Below are 22,476 nucleotides of genomic sequence, written 5' to 3' on the forward strand. Positions count from 1 at the left end.
CAAGCCAGGGCCCACAGTCGCTCTTTCTTTAGAATCTTCATAAGAGTTTATCCGAGCCAAGCTGACAACAGTTGCCAGGAAGCAAGACCTCAGATGTTCAGTCACTGTCCTTGAAGTCACACGAGACCCCGATCATCGTGCAGGGTTTGTTTTCTCAGTTGGGGAGGGACTGGGGCCTCCAGGATTCCCCCCACCGGGGCGGTGGATGTAGCCTCCATCCTCCTTTGATCCCTGAAGCACCTGGCAAGACAGTATCATCTGAGCCCAGGGCCCTTCTTCGTCCTGGGCCACCCTGTCCGGGGCTGTGCAGACTCGATGCTGCTAGTACATAGAAACAATCAATTTCCGTTTATCGATCTTATATCCTGAGAGCTTGCTACACTCATTCTAGTAGTTTCTTTTTGGATTCTTAGAACTTTGTAAGGATAGGATCGTGTCATCTGCAGATAAAGACGGTTTTACTTTCCATTCTAACTCAAGCGTCATTTTCCTTCCCTCGGCCTGTTGCACGGCCCGGCATCTGTGGTTCAAGCTTGAGTCTCCGTAGTGAGGTGGACATCCGGGTCTCATTCCCAGTCCCGGCCTCTCGCTAGTAACTGTGAGGTTCACTGTGAGCCTTTTTCTCGGGTTCGAGGAGCTGCCTTCTATTTCTAGAGTGTTAAAGTGTTTCTATATACTACGCACTCGAAAAAGTTTGGAATAAAATTAGGAAAAATTTCATCATAGCATTGAAAACAAAAGAAGCACAAAACTTGTGCTGAGAAAAACTTAGGAAAATCTGAATAAATGGAGAGAGATTCCATATTCATAGATCAGAAGACTCAATTTTATTAAGATGGTGATTCTCCCAAAATTGATCTACAGATTCGACACAATTGCTATTAAATTCCTAGCAGATTCTTTGTAGAAATCAACGAGCTGATCTTAAGGTTTATATGAAAATGCAAAGGACTCAGAAGACCCAAAGCAATTTTCTAAAAGGACAAACTCATAAGGCATATGCTACCCCACTTCAAAATCGCCATAAAGCCAGAGTGATAAAGGACATGCCATAGGCATAAAGACTGGGATAGAGACCAGTGAAACAGGGTTAAGGTCCAGATGTACGCCCACACAGACAGGAACGACTGATTTTTGACAAAGACGTCAGGCAGTTCAATATGGAATAGTTAGTGTTTTCAGCAAATGGTGCTGAGACCATCAGATAAACAAACTCAGAACTGTAACTTATATCGTACATGAATATTGAAATGTATGATAGATGTAAAAGTTAAAATTATAAAACCTCTGGGAGAAAAAATGAGAAATTTTTCACAGACTTGTGTTACGTAAAGTTTTTAAATACAACACCAAAAACACTATATATAAAAGAAAAAAATTAATATGTTGGACTCCATCAAAATTACAAACTTTTGTACTTCAGAAGACACCATCGACAAAGTGAAAAGACAAGTCACAGACCGGGAGAGACTCAACAAATCATACATCAGATAAAAGACTTGTATCCAGAATATAAAAAGAGTTCTGACAACTCAATAATAAAAAGTCGACCCAATGGAAAAATGTTCAGAATGTGTGAACAGACATTTCAGCAAAGAGACACAAGCAGCTCATAACCCATGAAGAGATGCTTCGTCAGCATCGTTAGTTGTTAGGGCACAGAGTCGACCCACAGTGAGGTAGCAGCAGCACTCGATAGGTCAGTTGTGGGCAGAACTCTTTCTCCCTAATTCAGGTGCGAGAACCCTAACCTTCAGGACCTCAGAATGGGATGAATTTGGAGAGACGGTCTTTAAGAAGGTTAAATTAAAATGAGGTCGTACGGGTGGGCCCCCATCCATTCTGATGGGTGTCCTTTCTAAGAGACCAGGACGGACACACACAGGACGACCACCCAAAGACACAGGGAGAGGACGGCGTCTACGCCACGGGGAGAGGCCTCATGAGCAACCAGCCCTGTCCACACCTGGATCCCAGGCGTCCGGCCTCCAGAACTGTGAGAAATAAGTCCCTGTTTAACGCCCCCCCCACCACCTGTGGTACTCTGTTATGGCACCTGACAGACCCATACAGATAACTATGATAACAAGACAGACAGCGCCGAGCGGTGGGAGGGTGTGGAGAACCCGCAGCCTCACACACTGCTGGGGGCGACGCTCGACGGCGCAGCTGCTTTGGGAAAGAGTTCAGCATTTTCTTAAAAAATGAAATGTAAACTGCCGCCCGGCCTAGCAGCCCACTCCTAGGTGCCCACCCAAGGGAGACAAGGCCTGCGTCCACACGGGACTGTGCAAGAGCATCCACAGCAGCACTGTCAACAACAGACCAGCCAGAAAACGATGCCTGTCTGGATGCTTGGATAAAACGGGGCACGTCCATGCACGAGACACTGACACATGCTTCTGTCATCGCTGTCCTCCACCAGCCCTGAGCGGGCTGAGCCCTGGAAGGCCATGTCTGCCCTGACACTCCCTCACTCATTCACTCGATGAACTTCCACTGAGCACCTTCTCATGCTGGGCACTCAGCTGGAGCACAGCGGTGACTGAGAATGACAGGTTTGCCCAGGGAAAGGTGACAGTCCAGGAGCTTAGACACTGAAACGCAAGGAGGCCCTCCTCTGGGTGGGTGGGGGCCAAACCCAGGGGGCCTCGACCTAGGCGCCCGAGGGGGCAGGAAGGAAAGTCTGAGTGCCCTCCGAGGTCTTGCCCCAGAGCCCAGATACACCCAGGCGGAGGAATCCGGCTCCGCCGGCCAGGTGTGTGCTCCTGTGTGAGCTGTGCGTGAGTGTCTGAGCGGGTGTGAGGCTTTGGGGCCCGGCACAGCTCTGATGGGGACACGAGTAGGAGGGGGCACAGCTCTGATGGGGACACGAGTAGGAGGGGGTGCAGGCGGGCAGCAGGCGCGGGCACCCTTCCCCCAGCCTGCGTCTCCCCGGCAACAGCAGCCTCGGTCTGGGGCTCGGCCCCTCCCCCGCTCCGCCCCGGCTGCGGCTGCGAAGCGTCTGGAACCGCATCCTTCCTCCGCATCCTCATCCAGAAACCGCATCCTGCCGCAGCTGTCCGTTGGAGCCTCCCGTAAGCCTTTCCACATTTCTCCCTGTGGAGCGGGGCAAGGGGTCCGAGTGTGTGCAGGTGTGTGCGGGTGTGCGGCGTGAGCGTAAGAGGTGCGTGTGCAGGGTAGGAGGGCGTGGGGGTTGCACTGCGGCTGACCCGATGGCGGCCAGGCCGAGCCAGGGTCCTCCCTTGGGGTCTGTGCTGACGGGAGCGGGCTGTTGTCCCCAGGCCTCCGCGACAATCGGGGGAGGGGAGGGTCGAGGGGGAGCCTGCCTGGACCTTCTGGAAAGGCCGCAGGTGTCCAGCCTTGCACAGACCTGACATGCGGGCCCCTGTTGTTCAGCAGAGCAGGCCAGGTCGGGGAGGGGTTCGGACCTGGACATCAGCCCCCAACAGACTGCAGCCCCTCCCTGAGCCAGCCCACCCCTGCAGATCAGAGAGAGCCAGTGGGAGCCTGGCCTCCCAAGATGAGGAGGAGTGCGAGTTCCAGGACCCGAGTCCTGTCCGGGGGTGGGGGAGGTGAAGGGAGGAGGGGGCTGGCAGAAGGGGCGCCAGCGCCAGAGTGCCGGGAACCGCTGTGGGCCTTCGAATGGGGCGGGGCAGCTGCGGGCTTCTGGAGGTCGCCAGGAGGCCGGGAAGGGGCCTTTCCCAGAACCACCTGCCGCACACAGGCTCTGGATGCGGGGCCACAGGCGCTGCTACGTGGCAGCCGAAGTCGGGTGCAGCCCTGGGTCCCCCTCACCGGGGCCTCTCGGCTGGGTCGCCAGCCCGCAGTCCACCTGTCCTTGAATCAGGAGCAAAACCCACGCCGGGTCTGCAGAATGAAGGGCAGGAGGCACGTGGGTGCGGGGTGCGGAGCCGGGGGGGTGGGGGCTCTGCAGGCTTCCAGCAAAAAGCTCGGGCCCCCAGCGCTCCGCAGTCACACGCATGCCAGACGCGCGGACGCTCGTGCTCGTGCGCACCGGCGCGCACCTCTCCTCCTGACGCAGCATCCAGGGCGGACTGTGTGCGGAAGCGAGGACGAGCCTGCCGCCGAGCTTCGCGGGCTTTCCGCTAAGGGGCCGAGCCTCCATGCCTCCGTCCGTCCGTCAGCACGGCCTCGCCGCTCATCCTGGCCCCCACCCCAAGCCTCAGAGAGGAGGCCTGCACTGGCCCCCGACCCCGAGCCCACAGCGGCGACCCGCTGGACAATACACAATTACAGGGTGGAGGGAGGGGCCGCTGGAGGGGTAGGGACGACGCTCTCCCCACTCCACGGAGCTCTGTGTCTGTCATGGGAACGAGCCCAGCCAGCCTTCCCAGCGGGTCCTCATGACTCAGCAAGGAAAAGGCATGTTGGGGGAGGTGGGTCCCCACATGCAGCCCAGCCCCTCCCCCAGCTTTCTGCCCGGGGCACGGGGCCTGGAACCAGATGCGGCGGTCTAGAGGGCCCCCAATAATTCCCTTTCTCCGTGAAGACCAGTCATCGCCGGCCGTGACTCCGTTGCCGTGGAAACCCGCGATGATGGGACGTGGACGTCAGGCTGCATCACAGGAGTTGGAGCTTACGTTTGGCTCAAAGGGGCGGAGCCCCTTTAGGGAGGGGCCGGGGGAGACACCGGCCGTCTCGTTCCAGCGACCCGAGATCCGCGGGGCTGCGGGGCAGGGGCCGAGCCCCTGTGATCCTCCCCACTCCTCTGTGCACCACGGGCTGGGTCCTGGAGCCGCGGGGCGTCCGCTCCATGAAGACCTCCAGCCCCCTTCCCCTGGGTGGCGACCCCTCCAGCCCTCCGCCCAGCTCCCCTAAAGCCCTGGGCACTGGCTGCCCCCACTCCCGCCGCCCCTCCGCGGCGCCCCCTCGGCGCTTTGAGCTCTGGTTTCTTTCCCCTTGCACTGGGTCGCCCGACCACCTTATGCCTGGCGGCCCCTGACCGCCTCTGCCTCTCGGAACGCAGACGTCGGCACCCTGCGACTGCAGGGCGCCAGCCGGGCCATGCCCCGCCCTCAGCCGGCGGGGGGCGGGGGGTGAGTGGGGGCGCGCTGCGGGTGTGCGGGTCCCGGCGGGCGCGCACGCCCAAGGCAGGGCCCGAGGAGCCCCCTCCTCCCCGAAGCGACGGGGGCGGCCCGTCTCCGCCCGGCCTGCTGCTTCCTGCCTGCGCCACAGTGGCCATCCCTGGCCACCCCCAGCACGCGCGCGCGCACACACATACGTACTCACGCTCAGCACTGCCCTGGTCTCCGTGCCCAGCGCCTTCCTCTCTGTGCTGCACACCCGTCGGCCTCTGCCAGGGCTGGAGCCCTCCTTTGTACCCCGCTAGGCCTGAGAGAACAGGGCGCCGGCGCTGGTGGGGCTGGTGCAGGGAGAAACGTTTGGGGATGGGAAGGTCACCCTAGGACAGGAGCGTGGGGGTTCAGAGGCACGGCAGTCTCTGCAGGGGAGTACAGGCCGTGGCGAGAGAGTGGGGACGTTTGGACGCCTGAGCGGGAAGCACAGTCCCTGGGGTCTGCCTTTCTCCCCCAGCGTCCGCACAAAGAAGGGGGCACAGGTGCCAAGTGGCTGACCCTCGCTGTTCAGCTGAACGTGAACATGGGGTCCAGTCCTGGGGAGGCCACTACCTGTGTCTCTGCCACTAGCTGTGTCTCTGCCACTAGCCTGCTGTTGGAAGCCCTGCCATTTTGGGCAAATACCGTCTCCAGTCTGGCTCTGTTCCCACTCTTTGAAGCCAGGAGCTCACAGTTTTAACGCAACCCTTTCTTAATATTTCCTGTTACGGTCGGTGCTTACTTATCACACTGAAGAACTTCTCCTCCCTGAGACCAGAATATTACCTTCAAGGTGTTTTTCCAACTGAAGTTGAGCCACCTGGAGCAAGCTTTCGTGTACAGTATGAGGCAGGGCTTGGGTTCGCCGTTTTCCATCCAGACAGGTGTTTGTGGGAAGGTGGCCAGCCCCCTTGCCTCGCACTGACAGCCCTGTCATAAACCCATGGTCCGTGTGTGTAGGGTGTGTCACCTGGATCTTCGTCTCCCGCACATCGGTACCACATGGCTTAATTTCCACCGCTGTGTAACAAGCTGGATCCTGGCAGATGGAACCCCCGTCCGTGTCCTCAAGATGTCGTGTCTGTTCTTTTCCCTGTGCCTTCCACATAAAATCACGATGCTTGTCAAGTTCACACCAAAAAAAAAAAAGAAAGTCCTCTTGGAATTTTGGCTGAGGTTTATTGATTCAACAGATACATTTTAAGAGGAATCAACATTTTAAAACTTGGACCCCTCCAAAGCCCGTGACACGTCTCCTCCGTTTATTGAAGGGATGTAGGCCGTGCGGCCTCAGGCGGCAATGCTGGCTTGGGGTCTTCTCCATGCAGGTCTTTCTTATCTCATCTCTCATTAGACTGATTCCCGAGCACTTGATATTGCTGATAATGCTTAAATGAAATCTTTCCAGAAAACTCTTTTCTCATTTTTTATCACTGATATATAGTAATATAATCGATTTCCGAATATCTGAAATCCATCCACCTTGCTGAACTCACTTTCCAACCCTTAAAATTTGTTTTTCCTTTGGGTCCTCTGCACACAGAATATGTTTCATCTGTAAACAATGCAGGATCACCTAGCCTTGTCAGGCCTGTGTCTCCTCTCTGTTCCCAGCCCCTCAGCTTGGCTAGACCTCTGGAACTGACAGCAAAAGGGCCATTTTGTCTCCTTCCTGAACTTACAGGCAAAGCTTGAGCCCTTCAGAGCAAGGTTTGGTGCAGGGAGTTCTGTGGATAACCTTCATCAGATTGAGGAAGTTGCCTCCTATGCTAAGATTTTTAAAAATAGTACACAAATACTTGTATAAAATACTTGTTCAGCTACTGCTGAAATTGACGAGATAATTTTTCTTTTTTATTCTGTTCATACGGTAAAAACACTAATTGCTCTTTAGATATTAAACTAAATTTCATTTCTAGAATACATCCGACCTTTCGTGACGTATTACCCTTTAATATCTTGCTGGATCCCGTTCGCTTGCATTTCATTTAGGGCCTTTGCATTGATGTTTGTGGGGGCGATTGCCTGAGACGTCCTGTCCAACATTGTCTTGCCAGGTTTTGAGATGTTTGCCTCATGAGCCATTCCTTTGTTCTCCCTGAAGAGTTCTGTATGAAACTTGCATGATTTCCTCCATAAGTGATCAGTGGGATTCAGCGGTGATGTCGTCTGGGCCTGGAGTTCTTTGTTGGAAAGCTTTAATGACAGATTCAAGTTCTTGGTGGACACAGGACCTTCCTTTCTTCTTCTGGTTGACTGAGTATATTTCTGCTTTTTCAGTATGGAAGTCACTTGCTGTGTCTCTTAGCAGTCAGCATAGCTTTTCAGAATAGGTCTGTCCTGTATTGCAAATTTCATGGGAGGTACTTATTCTAAAAAAAGAGAGAGAGAAGCATCCTTTTTACCTGAAGTTTGGATTTAACCAGGTGTCCTGTACTTTTACTTGCTATGTCTGACCACTCTACTCTCCAGGTTTATATCTGGGATTGTTTTCTGTTGACAGGAATAGCTGCCCCTAGAATGTCCTCTAGCAGGTCAGCCAGTGGAAGACAGTTACTGTTGTGTGTCTGGGCAGTCACTGGTTAGAGGTGCCACCACTGCATGGCTGTGGGGCCCAGAGGAAGCCTAGGAAGGGACTAGAAGCCTGTGGGAGTTTGGCCTGGCTGTCCAAAGCCCACCCCATCCCAGGGGCCAGCCCTCTCTGGATGGACTCTCTGTCCAGACCCAACTGGTGTGGATATCTACTAGGTGGCCAGCAGGCAGTGACTCTGTGTCTGCCTCTGGACAGGACAAGGCCCACCGTCGACCATGGTGAAGCTGGGCTGCAGCTTCTCTGGAAAGTCGGGCAAAGACCCCGGGGACCAAGACGAGGCTACCACGGACAGCGTCCCTCTGATCAGCCCCCTGGATGTCAGCCAGCTTCAGCCACCTTTCTCCGACCAGGTGGGGCGCCCTCCTCTGCCCGCCCTGGGAACAAAAGGGTATGGGGCGTGGCTTATTTAGCAGTCCCCTTCCAAGTTGCAAGAGGACAGGTGGAGGGAGGGCCAGCTGGATCGAAGCCCATGGGCCACATGTGATCAGCTCTCTCGTCACCCAGAGACACCCTTTCCTCGTTTGTGAGCAGGGTAACCTGGTCACAGGTGACTGAGAATTCCCACGCTATCTCCCAGATAGCGCCCAGCCCACAGTGCTGCCCCGCGGGGGCTCAGCAAGCGAAAATGCCCACCTGCCCCTGCTGGGCACTGTGTCATGGGTCAGGCCTGAGATAAGGTCCTTCTGGGGCTGGTGGCTGGTGGCGTGGGGGGCTTCCAGTAGGGATCTGTAAGAAGCAGAGCTCGGCACAGTCCCCCCGACCCCATGCGAGCTCCCAACTGTGAATGGCACTCAGAGCTGTCCACGCCGGAGAGGGGGCAGCTATCTGTACTATGTCAGTCAGCTGTTGGCTGGGGACTGTGGGGACTGGGAGCCTTCCCAGGCATTGGCTGAAGGCAGTTCTCCAGTGACCTGGGTGGGCTTCCACTGCGTCTGCTCCAGTTTTGGACTTGGTTCTCAGTGGACACCATGGGAAGGCTCAGTGCTTGCCCCCGGGGAATTACAGGACCACACCAGCCTGTACTCCGTGTGGGAGGGGCCTCAAGACTCTGGGGGCCAGAGAAGTCAGGGCAGACTTCCTCCTGGAGGAGGGGCCGCGCTGTGGGGCTGCTGAAGGGGACGCTCCTGGCGGGCAAAGCTGGCACCCTCGAGATGGAAAGCTGTCAGCAGACGGCAGAGCTCCATGCGTGATCTGGCCCGGCCTCGCGGCTGCCCTGGACCCAGCAGGCTTGCAGCTTCCACCTTCCCTTGGCTTCAGCTTGTATCCACTGGAGCCCGGCCACCAGACAGTCCTGGAAGATGGTCCGCACTCACACCACTGCTGGGCAGCTGACCCCCGGCGCCCTCCCCTTCCAGCCCTCCCTGCTCAGGGTCCTCCTGGGTCACCTCTTTGCACAGGTGGTTATCAAGACACAGACGGAATACGAGCTGACCTCCATGGACCAGCCGAAGAAGTTCCCGGACCTGGAGGCCCAGAAACTGGCCTGTAGCCACTCGGAGGAAGGGCGCAGGGTAAGCCAGCCCTCCCGACCCCGTGGTGCCAGGGTAAGTCCCAGGGGAGTCAGAGGACCCAGGCCGGGCCAGGCAGGCTGTGCTCAGAGGAGGTGGACGAGGCAGGAGCTAATGGGGGTGCTTTGGGGTGGGGTGGCTGAGGGACTTGGGGCTGGGCAGCACCAGGCTGACCCCTAGCTGGCCAAGCCCGCAGCCTCCCTGCTGGACAGTGGGGTGACAGCCAGGGTAGGCCGCACCTGCTTGTGTGTGCACCAGCCTGCCCAGTGGGTCACTTGTCTCTTCCCTGGTGACTCGAGGGTTTTCTGTATACTACGGAAAGTCACTTTCCCTGCTGTGTACTCTGGCAAATGTTTTCTGTCGTCCTTTCTTCTAGCTCCTAACGTCGCTAATGATGGCTTTTCTCATTATTCTGTACTATCTCCAAAGCTCTTCATTTTCCAGTAGTAAAATCTGCCCCTTTCCTCTTGTTTCTGAGGTGGGAGGGGGGCCCCCAGAGGCCAGGGCGGGCCGGGGCTCGGCTGTGTGTGCACCTCCCCCAGGGCCCCCAAGCTCAGGCTGGATCCAGTGCCCCCCCACACCTGGTCCCTCCTTCTTCCCGACCCCAGCTGCCCACAGCACGCATGATCGCCTTTGCCATGGCGCTCATGGGCTGTGTCCTGATCATGTACAAGGCCATCTGGTACGACCAGTTCACCTGCCCTGACGGCTTCCTGCTGCGGGTAAGGCCCTGAGCCTGGGCTCTGAGGTGGGGAGGGGTCCCCCAAGAAGAGTGTCAGGGAGGGGCTCCCAGAGGTCGCCTGTGGAAGCACAGGGTGGGGGGTGGAGCAGCCCCAGGGTGCCCTCTCCTGTCCCAAGCCACCCCCAGGCAGACACACCCCACCCCCACAGAGGCCTGTGGCCCTTGCGGGATTCCCGGGGCTCCCTGTGTATTCTTGGGCATCTGCTAGGTGCTCTGGAGTATAGTCGTGAGCCCCTTCCTTTTCACTCATGACACAGGGTCCACCCTCGTTCTGAGGGGGTTGGCTCTACATGGATCCTTAATTCTGAATTGGAGGTGGACCTTTGGTGGCTTATAATTACGGCAGAAACAAATATATTTAAGGACATTGTGTATAGTGTGATTGGACTGCTCAAAAGCAGAAAGGACTGTTCCTCCCTCGCGTGGCACACAACTGTGGCTCTGCCGTCGTGGCCAGTGTCACTGAGGAGGGCTCGCCGGCCTTTGCACACCTGAGCCCAGGGGTGACGCCAGCCAGCCCCTCCAGACCGAGACCCTCTGCGCCCCCCACCCCGCTCCGGGCCCCCCTTCCCGGCCCCCCGCCCCTGACCCGCTCTTCCCACAGCACAAGATGTGCACCCCGCTGACCCTGGAGATGTACTACACGGAGATGGACCCTGAGCGCCACCGCAGCATCCTGGCGGCCATCGGGGCCTACCCGCTGAGCCGCAAGCACGGCACCGAGCCGCCCTCAGCCTGGGTGAAGAGTCACCGCATGGCCAAGGAGGGGCCCAAGGCGCCCACCCAGGCGGGCACGGCGGCGACTGCCGAGCCCCCTGGGAAGCCTGTGGCGCCTGAAGAGGAGGCAGAGCGGAAGGCGGCGGGGAGCGTGCCGCCCCCGGCCGCGCAGTGACGGCCTGCTGCCTGCGCCAGCGTAGGTGACCCCTGGGCGGGGGACCCGCCTCCCTGCACCCCACCGGGAGAGGGGGCGACCCTGCGCGCCACAGCCTTACCCAGGGCTGCGGGTCCCCCACGCGGCTGCCGCAACCATGTCTGAGCAGCTGGGGGCGGGGCGCATGTGCGGGAGTCAGGTGAACCGGAGGCGGGTGCGTGGGGTTCAGCTCCTCTGTTCTTCCCAAGCAGGTGGGCGGCTGGGGGGCCGCGTGCCGCCTGGCTCTGCAGCTCTCACCACCCTCTGCCCTCCCGTCTTCACAGCGCCCGCGCCTGCGGCACCTGTGACTGCTTTTGCCCGACGCTGTCCGCCCTGTGGTCGTGCCCTTGTCCCCAGGACCCCGCCAACGCCTTCTCCCTCTGGAGCCTCTAGCTCTGTAGCTTTTCCCTAAGTAAAGATTCACATCCGCCTGGTCTCTGGTTTCTTCTGAGCAAAGGTCCCACCTGCCTTTTTCCTACCCTCCAACCTCACATGGGTGAGCCCCGGCATGGTGCCCCCACCACCCACAGGGACCACTGAAGGACCGTAGAGCAGCCGCGGCTGCCATGGGGCAGTGAACTGGCCCCTGGGCAGCAGGTGGAAGAGGAGGCCACTGCCCAGCCGCCAGGCCCAGAGCCACGGGGTTGGGGCAGGCCCTGTCCAGTTCCTAGGTCAGCAGGCTGTGATGTCTGGAGCTCACCTCCACCCTGGGCAGCCTCTGGGTCCTGGGGTCCATCCCTGACCGTGCTCAATCCCATGCCCAGCTGTGTCCTCCACCCATGGGAGCTGGGCCTGGTCCCCGAGCCTCTGCCACCTGACAGAAGCCTCTGAATCCCCTGGCTCTGGGAAGTATACATACAGCTCCTGTCCCCTAGCTGCCCGGCCCCCCAGATGTCGCATAGCCATGTAGCCCTCAGGCATGAGTGGAGAAAGGGCAAATGCTGACCTGAGGGATGGTGGGCCTGGAGGGGCTGAGACTGGTCCAAGGCCTAGGAGAGCCCCACGCCCCCTCCCCCCCCCAGCACCCCTATCTCCCATGGCTTTGGAGCTGGAGGGTAGGTGGGAGGGTAGATGGGAGATCTGAGGGGCCCTTGGACTCCTGCCCACCTGGACGGCTCCAGAAATGCAGCCCCCATCCCACACCCCACCCGGCCCCCGTTGCCTCTGGCTCTGGGAGTCCCTAGGCCTCTCCCCACCTGGGTTGGCCAGACCTGTGTCCCCTTCCTCCACCCCAGCACTGTCCTCTTATGGCTTTGGTCCTGAACCCAAATACCCCACCTCGTGGGAGGTGAGCTCAGGCCTTGGGACTAAGGGCCGGGCTGGGGGGCAGGTGACAGCCTGGGGAGGTCACACAGCCAGAGGAAAGGGCTGGAGGCAGGACAGGCCTTGTAGAGGTGCCAGTGTCCAACACACAGGTGGGCACACTGCACATGGGTAGGAATTCCTGGGAGAGCCCTATCAGCCCCAGCATGGAGCCCCACAACTTGGATGAGAGCCCAGAGGGGTCCCATCTAGAGTGAGCATGAGTTCTTCTTGGAGCTGGGCACTGGGGCCGGGTGGGTACCAGAGTCCTAGGAAGGGGACACAGGACGGTGTGCGCAGATCAGGAGCGGGACCCTGACCATCCAGCCTCTAGGCCCGGGAGGGGCTGGGCAGTGCCCAGGAGGTGGGTGCGTATAGGAAACTGTGGGTACACAGAGGTGGGTGATATGGGCAGTGGGAACAAACTAGGGGTGTGGGGAGGAGGGTGAGGCTGGAGGGTTGGGGAAGGCTCACCCATGCTCACTGTGCCCTTCATCGCACATCGGGGCCGGCCCGCACACTGCCATCCACCCATCCATCCATCCGTCCACCCACCCGTCCATCCACCCGTCTATCCCTCTGCTCCCCAGCATCTGTGCATCTGTCTAGCCTATATCATCTCTCTAGCTATCATCTCTGAAGTTTTTCTGAGCCAGTTGAGAGGAAGTTACCTGTTCACCCTTAGACACCTCTGTGGATGTCCTAGAAACAACAAGATTTTCTTGCATCACCCATGCGATGACCAGAATCAGGAATTCCACTGATAAATACCATTATCTGATCCACACACCTCATCGATATTTGCTAATTGTCTCAACAGTGTCCTTTGTAGCAAAAAAAAATAAAAATAAAAATAAAGATAAAAAAAATCTGGCCCAGGATCCAACTCAAGACCCCTCATCGCATTGTCAGGACCGCTGTCTGTCCGTCCTCGCTTGGACAGTTTGGAAGCCTACAGGCCAGACACTGGCTGACCAGCCTCGACTTGTACTGGTGTGCTGCACTGTCATGGTCAGCTGGGGAGGTCGCATTTTAGCGTTTGTCCTCCTCAGTGTCATCAGGAGGCACATGAGGTCCATCACCAGTGATGTTACTGTGGATAACTTGGCTGAAGTGGCTCCTGAAGGGGCTTTTTCCCTGGAAAGTGACCATTTTTCCTTTGTAAATCAATACCCAGCCCCCAGGCCCAGGCTATCAGCCCTGCCCTGGTTATTCATTAGCCTAACTGGGTGCCTGAAAAGTAACAGGACACCTGGATCACTGAGGAAGTTCCCAGGATTTTGGGGGCTCTGCCTGGGAACTGAGGACAGAGGCCCAATCTACTTTATTACAGCCCACATCCGTGCACAAAGAATCTCCTCATCCAGCACCCTACTTACTCAACTACCTGCTAAATCTGAGCATTTAGGCTGTTTATAACATTCTGTAGCACAAACAAAGCTGCAGAGAGTAATTTATGCGGATGTATTTTTTTTGTTGGAAGTTTATCTTCAGGGCAAGTTACTACAAGTAGTATTGCTGGGTTAAATTTTTTCAATTTATAAAATTAGAAAATTTTATAATAAACTTAAAACCAGCTTTTCTCAAGCTTTAAAGCTCAATTTTAAAGCTTATCTATAAATCTAGTAATTTTTTAGTGTATGTCTTCAATTATTCTTTAATTAATATTCTAGTAACTTACACATTCGATATATTCAATCTCTCTAAAGTTCCTAAGACATTTTGCAGATATGACAAACTTGATCACTGAGATACCCTGGGGATCTCAAACTCATCACAAACGGGCATACGTGGGGCAGCAGGAGAGGGGCCCACCCAGCCCATGCCTGCCTGCGCGGTCACCTGTGACACTCCTGCCAGAGTCCCACAGCCTGGCTCCGTCCTCTCGGAGGGCAGGCGGCGCCCCACTGGCGCGGGGACAGACTGGAGCGGAGGGGCCCCTGCCGTCAGCCGCCCCTTGGTCAGAGTCAGAGTCCAGCTGGTGGCCGGTCCACGTGTCCTCCTGGCGCCCTTTACATTCTGTTCACACTCACATTTTGCAGAAACTCTTCTAAAAACTGTTTCACAAGTTGGATGCCTTGGAGTGGAACTCTGAGCTGGCTTCTGTCAGGTGGCTCGCAGGGGTGACCGGGGTGACATGCCCCCACAGAATCCAGGGCCAGGTCAACCCTCCTGCCATGGTGAGGCTTTGACAGTGTCAGAGAAAATGGCAAAAGGTGAAAAACATAATTCTCACCCAAAATAGAGTGTGTCCCAGGCTCACAGTCCCCCTGACAATAATGTGCTCCAAGGAGGACGTGAGAAGCTCCGTGTCTCAGCGGCGGAAGAGACCTTGGCCGACAAACCACAGCCCAGGGTAGTAGGTACACCTGGAGCTGGTTCATAAAAATGTGGATTTTCAGACTAGTTTTAGATGCGCAGGATGTTGCAAAGGTAGCAGAGTTCTGTGGATTCCCGCACATCCCACAACTGTGAAGTTTGCTTTTAAAGATAAATTTATCTGTTCAAACCTGGGGAAGCTTGGCCTCCCAGCAGGGAGGAGGGCCAGGACTTTCCAGAGGCCTCAGAGACAAGGCTTCTGCTTGTCACAGGAGCCTGACAATGGCTCAAGGTGCAGGCAGGGTGGGACCATGCAGTGTCCACAGACATATGCTGGTCTGGCCCTCCCCTGGAGGGGCCCAGGTTGGGGTGGGGCCGAGCAGGCGTGGCTGCTGGCAGAGTTGCGTTAGGCTGGTCAAGGGCTGGCTGCTCGGACCCTGGCCTTGTCCTCATGAGGTCCCATCTTCACCTGCCACCTTCTCTTTCTGCCCAGGGCCTGGCGGGGAGCGGAACTCAGGGCCAGGAGTGCAGGCAGCACTGGGCGGGGTCCAGGCCCCTCAGCCTCCAGCCCACAGCTGCTGCTCCAGAAGCTTCTGCACGAGCATGGGTAGCTCCTGGCACCTCTGCTTGCGGGCCTAGGAGACAGCTGCCTGTTGTTAGCTCAGAGAAAGAGGGTGCCCCAGCCCAGACCCGGGTCCCTGTCCATTCTGTCCCAAAGCATCACAGGCCCCTTCGCGCTCCCCTTCACCTTGCTTTCTCTCCCGTAGCCTCTAAATCCTGAGCCATGTGTCCCTGCAGGCTGCCACCCCCCTATGCTGGGCTTGGCCCTCGTGACCTCCTGCAGGAACATCAGATCCCAGGCCTTGCTGTTGCCCTCTGAGATAGCTCAGAACAGCTGCTCGTGGCCAGGTGGGTGATGGTCAAGTCCAGAGACACCCACCTTCTTGGGCAAAGACGACCACTCTTCCTCCATGAACCCAAGACGGACACCCTCCGGAAGCTGGACCCTGGGTGGGCTGTGTGCTGGGGTGCAAAGCCGGCTGGTTCTGCCCCCACTCGCCCATGTCCAGGCCCTGCAAAGGAATGTGGCAGACCAAGCAGGGTCTGAGGTTAGGCCCTCCCCCACTGGGCTCTCCTGGCCATGACCCCTAAAGGGCAGGCCGAGGACCCTGCGGGGTCTTGCCCGGCCTCTGAGCACCTTCTTGTTTGGAAGAACTTCCTGGCCTCCTACCACCAGACCCTGCTGGGAGGGGCCAGCGGGGCAGCCACTCCCGCCCAGCGGAGTGCCTGCCGGGGGTGAGCATTGTCTCAAGTGCGCCCAAGCCATGCTGGTCACTGCAGTGCTACCGAGCGGCCCTGTAGATGCAGCCCCAACCGGCCGTGTGGACAGCACTGTGACGTCCACCTGCTTGCTCAGATTAGAGTCAGTTTCATCGTACACCTATCTAAAGTACATGTGGCAACAGACCTCTTACCTTAACGTTGCAGAGTCAGCCTGGTTTACGATGCTGAGCTCATGCGTCCGGGCACGGCTGCACTGAGGTGTCACCTCAGGCTGGGGTCAGCCCCCTTCATGGACAGGCGCACCCCGTCCTGGCCACACCGGTCAGCACAGCAGCTGAAGAGGGACCGCTGCCATGTGTCAGGCACACTCTCTGGCCCCGAGCTGCCCGAGGGTCACCACCTCGGGCCCTTCCTCACCAGACATGGCCGACACTTCTTTCCCCCCATAATCAGAGAGGGTGCAGCCCGCATGGAATCGCCTCACGAGCCACGTCTGCACGTCTCCAGGGGAAGTGACTTTGCTTACATTAAATAAATTATTTCCTTTGAGGCGGAGCAACACTAGCTGGCCTGCCGTGGACACCGGCTGGCGACTAGCGTCACATCCCCCCCAGATCCAGGTAGTTTCCAAGGAGCCAGGTGCGCACAGCATGGCTCTGGCTCCACTGGGGCATCACAGCCTGGGCTGGGGCTGTGTCACCGAAGGCCCCAAGCAGCTGTGCCAGGGGCACCAGCTGTCACTCCTCAGCTGAATGTCCAGCTGCAGGCCTGGCTGGGCCGGGCGACTGCGTTCTGAGGGCCCGGCCCCTGGAAGGACACCGGCGCCCATCTGTCCTGGGCTGGGGAATAGCGGGGCTGGGGCGCGGGCCTCTGCTCCACACCTCTGGCCGGCTCCCCAGGCCCCACTCCCCAGCCCAGCAGGACGGTTCAAAGCTAGGCCTGTTTCCAAACCTATCTCAGGGCACACAGCTTCGAAGAAGGAAACGTTGTGTGTCTGCAGTAAAGTTGCGAATTACACCTCAGTCAGCCTGGGGACTGTGGCCTGGGGAGCGCGCCCCTCCCTGTCAATCCAGTAAGCCCCAACCACTTCCATGTGCAAAACGAGCTCCGGGGGGTTCCCGCTTCCTGTGTGGGTGTCCCAGTGTGGTGGGAAGCAAAGGGTCTCCTCGGAGCTGGCGATGATGAGTGGTCCCCTCGGCTGGCGGGCGCCCGGGGCCAGGCCTGAGCCGAGCTAGGGTTTCGGGTCTGCCTTTCGCTCTTCCGGCTCGGGGAGGGGACCTGAGAGCCGGGTGTCATGGAAGCTCCGGCAGAGTGGTGCCGGTCTGGCCGCTGGAGCGGACACGCAGCCAGCCTGTGGGCCTTTGACACCCCGAGGGTGTATCAGGGACCAGATCTGGGCTGGGGCGCAAAGCAGGTGGCCTGACGCGGTGGCTCTGCCGGGCAGTTGGCAGAGGCTGTCCCTGGCAGGGGGTGTCTCCAGAGGCGGCCCAGCCCCCGTGTCCAGCTGGGCCTCACATCACAGGCGGTGGGCTGGTTTCATGTCTCTGACATTGAGGAAGGGGCGGGAATGGCACCGGCGGTGGGCCCTGGGCCTCGTGAGAGTGCCGACCGCCAGGCTGGGTGGCCATCTGCAGAGGACAGGTGCTGGCTTACCATGTCAGGACTGGCTTGGGGTCCCACGCTGGGGGCTGCAGCATGGAGGCCCCTCCGGAGCCCTGCAAGCGGGTTCACGGAGACCCGGCCTTTTCTCTTAGCTTTTCAAAAGTCAGCCTCCGACTCGACCTTGACCAGTGGGGTCCTGCCCTGCTGCTAACTTGAGGCACCAAACTCTCTGTTCTGTACCAACCTGCCCAGGGCTGCCTCAGGATGGTGCTGGGGCCCCCCTGACAAGGAGCCCCTCACACCCTTCCTGCCCTCTGACGTCAGGGCTGGCCCTGGGCCCACCACCCTCCCGGTCCCGCACTCAGGCACAGAACCAAGATGTCCACGTGGCATCCTGGCGGGGTAGCAGACACCCTTGAAACCTTGGAGCACACTCTAAGAGAGACTTCCCTAAGAGGACCAGTGCTGAGAGGGACGGCCAGTCACCTCCGCCCCCGTGTCCTTGGGCCATGGCCTCAGGCTGTGACCATAAGTCACCTCTTCTGCGCTGTGGCTATGCTGGCAAGGGCACCAGCCCCCCGTGTGACCCTGATGACCTTGGCCACATGCCCTGGCTGTGGGTGGCATGCTCTCCACCCGCCACTGGACGAGGACCCAGTACCCAGTGTCCCTGCTTGGCAGAAAGCTGACTCCGTGGTGCTCGACAGGAAGTGCTAGACCAGGCTTGGGGCAGCACCCTGCTGTGGCCCCGGAAGCAGAGGAAGTGAGTGCCCTGCCCCCTCAGGAGAGGCCGGCTGGCCTAGGCAGGGTGCGGGCAGGCTTGGGGCCTGCCCCGTGGACACGGGGCTTCCCACCAGCTTCCTGTCTGCTGTCTGGCAGGCTCGGCCAGCTCCTGTGGGGCTGGACACACAGACACCGTGTCCACCTCGTGGAGCCCAGCCAGGCGCGGTCAATGGGCTGGGGCTCAGTGCCCATGCTGGGGTCGGGTGAGATACCATGGGGGCCTAACTCAGAGGCCAAACCCGGATCTGGAAGCAAAGAGAGCAAGGGCTCCCAGCAGAGGGAGCGGAGGCCGGGCACGGCCGCGGACCTGGGCAGAGGAGCCAGGCCAGCAGGGGCCCCCCTCCACCCCCACAGTGCCCAGGGCTGTGTAGACACTTCAGAGAGGCTCAGACAGCAGCGGGTTGAGGCCACCTAGTCCAGGGAGCAGTCCCACATCCCAGAAGAGGTGACGATCAACGCCGGGAGGAAATGGCCAAGCGAGAGGCCAGGAGGGAGCAGTGCGCCCAGCTGGTTGGTGGCAGGGCCAAGCTGGTGGTGGTGTTGGCTCACCCAGGCTCTTCCAGGGAGGCAGGAAGCTGAAGCCTGCCCCAGCCTGTGGAAGCTGCTTTGCTGTTTTAAGAAAGCACAGGAAACCCCAGAGGTCTGGCCAGCTTGGCTCTGCCAGGTGGCATGTCCTCCTCCTGACTCTGGTGGCATCTGCATCGTCAGCATCTCTGGGGTCCTGCCGGGTGACCAGAGTGGCCATCACTGGCCTGTGTTTACAGTGCTCTGGGTGTTTTTTATTTTTTTTTCAGTTGAGATGTAATATACATAAAATTTACCACTTTAAAGTACACATTTTAGTGGTTTTTAGTGTTTTCACAAAGTTGCGCAGCCGTCACAGTGATCTAATTCCAGAGCTAACATTTCCGTCATCCTGATGAGAAACCCGGTCCCCATCAGCTGTCATGCACTCCCTCTCCCCCAGGCCCTGTCTGTCTCTGTGGATGGGCTGGTTCTGGATGTCTCCTCAGTGGGGTCAGACACAGGCCCTCTGCGTCTGGCGGCTCCCACTCAGGACGACACCCCAGGCTCACACGTGGGGCTTCACTGGTCCCACCAGTGTCAGGGCTTCACTGGTCCCACCAGTGTCAGGGCTTCACTGGTCCCACCAGTCATTGCTGTCCCCTGCGAGGGTGTCTCACAGTTGGTTTGCCTTCATCAGGTGATGGACGTCTGGGTTAACCCCAGTTCTGGCCATGGCGGGCTGTGCACCATCTGATGCTGTGAGTGGCATTGTAGAGTGACACGTGTCCAGGACCGTGTAGAAAGTGTCATGGCGGGATCTCTGTGTGCTGAGGTACCCCTTCCGCCCTGCCATGCCAGGCCCTGCCTCCCACCCTGACTCTGAGATGAGGGGGCTGGGAGTGGAAGGGTGAGCTCGCTTCCTGTGCCCAGGAAGCAGGGGCCGTTCCCGGAGCCTCCGCCCCCTGCTGCCCCTTGCCTGGCCCCAGCTTCTCGTCAGCACTTGACCGCTGTGCACCCCTGGGACGGGCCCACAGGCTCTTGGATGAGTGTCCAGGCCAGGGCAGTGCACAGAGATGCTATGCAGCCCGCAGTGTGAGCCGGCCCTCAGGCTGCGGAGCTCCCCGCTGGCCCTGCCCAGCCCAAACCCCACACAGGGCGCAGCACACGCGTCCATGACACACCCGTGCCCACACACATCTGTGTGCACACACACGCCATGAGCAGCCCCGCACGTGCACGTGCAAACACGTACCCGCCAGTCGCCGGGAGGATAGCACGCTGGAAAGCCCGTTTCGATGGGGCGCGTCGTGGCCGTTGGAGTTCTGTCCAGCGCCGTTTCACCAACTTCGACTCTGTGTTATTAAGCACCGACGACTTTCGAATTATTGCATCGTCCTAGTGAGTCGAATCGTCATGGGTAAGTGCTGGTCTGTCCTGTCCCTAACGAAGCGCCGATGCTTACCGCGCCCGCCTCACGGAGCCCGGCGAGCTCTCGTTCCGCGCGCCGGCACCGGCACCGGCGTTTGCTCAGTGTGTCTTCCTGTCTTCTCTCTCTCCGCTCTCCTGTCTGCAGCAGGTTTGAGGCAGGTCTCCTGTAAATAGCGCAGAGCTGAATTTTACTTGTTAGGAAATCTGAAAACTTCTGTTTTAACTGATATATTAAATACGCTTTCTATTCAATGTAATTGCTATATATTTGGATTTAGTTGTGTGATCTTTTCTCTGCTTTCTGTTTGCTCCTTTTTTTCCTCCCCTGATTTTCTTTAGATATTCTTATTTTTTAAAATCATTGTTTCTTCATCTATAGTTTGGAAGTCGAACATGCTATTTCTGTTGTCTATTTCTGGTTAGGATCTGTGCAGTTTTTCAAAAAGACAGGTCAATTTTTTTCGCCAATTCTGAAAAGTTATTAACTGCTACCTTTTCAAATATCGCCATTTCCCCGTGTCCTTCCTCTCCGAAACCCCAATTCAAATTCTGCCAGATCCTCTCGAGCTATCTCTTGGTCTCCTAACCCGTTTGCATCTTTTACCTTTAGTCTCTGCCTCCTGCACTGCATCCTGCATCATTTCTGCAGCCGTATCGTCCACATTCCCAACTTTTAATTCAGATGTGTTTGATGCTATTTAACTGTCCATGTGTTTCGTTTTCAATATATATTTTTTCTCTTTTTTCTATTTCACTTTTTTTCGAATTGTCCTGTTCGTTTTTTTTTAAGTGACTTTGACCCTGTTTCCCATTTTCAAGTCTTTTTTTTTCTCACATGCATTTTATCCTTGCTATCTCTAATTCCACTGTCTGAGGGCTGTCGAGTCCGTGCAGCTCCCCTGCACATTTAAGGGATGGGGGTTTATGGGAACCACCATGGTCAGGAGGTGGTGATGGCCGCTGCGGAGCAGGGGGAGTGTCCTAGGAGCCCCAGGGCTCGTTAGCAGCTGTGGGTTCTAGAACTTTCTTGCGGGCAGTGCTTGGCACCAAGACCTACCCCGAGGGGTCCTGCAGCTGATCACTGAGACGTCCGAGGCCGGGGCACAGTCTGGGCCCCACACAGAAGCCCCCGGGAAGAGGAGGGGTTGCTGCTGCCTTCCAGGGCCCTGCTGGACTCCATCGGGTCCTCTGCCCCGCAGGGACCCCAACAGGACCCATCCACATCCACTCTGCGCCAAGGCGGAGCTCGCAGACAGCACGGGTGGCGCGCAGGGACATCAAGGGTCCACCCAGAAAGCGGCTGTGCCAGAGAGCCAGGAGGGCTGGGTGCAGAGCGGGACCCGCCTTCCGGGACTCACTCTGGGGACCCAGACCCCCGCTTCGGCACGGTGAGCTGAGGTTTTAGTCATGAAACACTACAGTGAAGGGAAAACGTTCAAATGAGCCCTTTTACGGGACAGTGGCTCTTCTGCCCCAGCCGTGGAAACCCCAGCGTCTTTCAGAGCGCGCCCGCGGGGCGGGGCGGGGGAGGGGTGCGGATGCGCGGGGCGGGGCAGAGCTGGAGTAGCCGAGGGCCGTCTTGGTCAAGCGGGCAGTCAGAGCTGCCTGTCGCTGCGAGGGCCGCGCAGGTGACCGTCCTGAGCACGCTGGCACTTCCCGCCAAGCCTGGGCGACCTGCTCCAGAGCGGGTCAACCCAGTTGGTGAGAGGCCCCGGCCCCGTCACAGGGTGTCGCGTTTCACACACTGAGTTTGGGGGTCTGGCCCGCCACCGAATCGTGTGCGGGCCGGCCCCGCCGTCTGAGCCCGGCTGCGGGAGAGGGACAGGATCCCGTGCTGACCAGGGCAGGAGGTTCCCCTTGGGGACGCAGCGGGCCGGTCCACACAAAACCCGCGTAGGCTAGTCTCCGGCCCCTTCGTGAAGCGGTGCCGCCCGCGGGTCCCGCCCGACGGGAGAGCGCGCGGGTGGGGGCGGAGCGAGGGTGCGTGTGCACGCGCGACCGCACGTGTGCGTGCGTGTGCCTGTGCGCATGCGCACAGGGGGCCCTGGAAGGGTCACCACGTCATAGGACACCTGGAGGAAAGGATGTGTACCCTGACTGCTGTGTTCCACTGTCTTGCTCAAGCTTCCGCTCAGTGGATCACGCTGTGTGTCACACTGCAGGGTCATAGTTTGGGTCACGCCACAGGTCACATGTCGGGGTCACACGGGGAGGCCACATACCCAGTCCATAGGAACCTGTACACCTAAGGGGCTCTAGGCACATGGCCCAGGCATGGAGTCATCTGCAAAGCCCCTGCCTGCCTGGGAGCTCCCGGCTCCCCTCCGGCCTGCAGCTCCTGCCCAGGCCCCCTGGCTGGCCTGTGCTCTGCCCCTGGGAATGAGCGGACCAGCCTACCGGCTTGTTTCTGGGACTGGCGG

General features: G+C 58.4%; 1 protein-coding gene and 1 long non-coding RNA gene across 2 annotated transcripts; both read left to right on the top strand.

Annotated features, from left to right (window-relative positions):
• The first annotated feature begins 2,967 nt into the window (after nt 1–2,967).
• On the top strand, nt 2,968–11,282 carry CALY (calcyon neuron specific vesicular protein). Its single transcript, XM_039835950.1, has 6 exons — nt 2,968–3,077; nt 7,867–8,021; nt 9,069–9,182; nt 9,788–9,901; nt 10,526–10,834; nt 11,116–11,282. The coding sequence occupies exons 2-5, from the start codon at nt 7,887–7,889 to the stop codon at nt 10,811–10,813; spliced, it is 651 nt and encodes a 216-aa protein (XP_039691884.1). The 5' UTR covers nt 2,968–3,077; nt 7,867–7,886; the 3' UTR covers nt 10,814–10,834; nt 11,116–11,282.
• A 6,763-nt stretch (nt 11,283–18,045) lies between these two features.
• LOC120581217 (uncharacterized) lies at nt 18,046–21,376 on the top strand. The gene is made up of 3 exons (XR_005647170.1): nt 18,046–18,324; nt 19,326–20,045; nt 21,256–21,376. It is a non-coding gene; the product is annotated as an uncharacterized LOC120581217 (long non-coding RNA).
• The last annotated feature ends 1,100 nt before the right edge of the window (nt 21,377–22,476 follow it).

This window comes from Pteropus medius, unplaced genomic scaffold, assembly GCF_902729225.1.
Source record: "Pteropus medius unplaced genomic scaffold, Ma_sr-lr_union100, whole genome shotgun sequence".
NCBI classification, from domain to species: Eukaryota; Metazoa; Chordata; class Mammalia; order Chiroptera; family Pteropodidae; genus Pteropus; species Pteropus medius.

Coding starts and splice junctions, on each gene's coding strand:
- CALY (XM_039835950.1), top strand. CDS start 7,887: ATGGTGAAGCTGGGCTGCAGCTTCTCTGGAAAGTCGGGCAAAGACCCC. Junction 8,022..9,068: donor AGCCACCTTTCTCCGACCAG/GTGGGGCGCCCT, acceptor CTCTTTGCACAG/GTGGTTATCAAGACACAGAC. Junction 9,902..10,525: donor CTGACGGCTTCCTGCTGCGG/GTAAGGCCCTGA, acceptor CTCTTCCCACAG/CACAAGATGTGCACCCCGCT.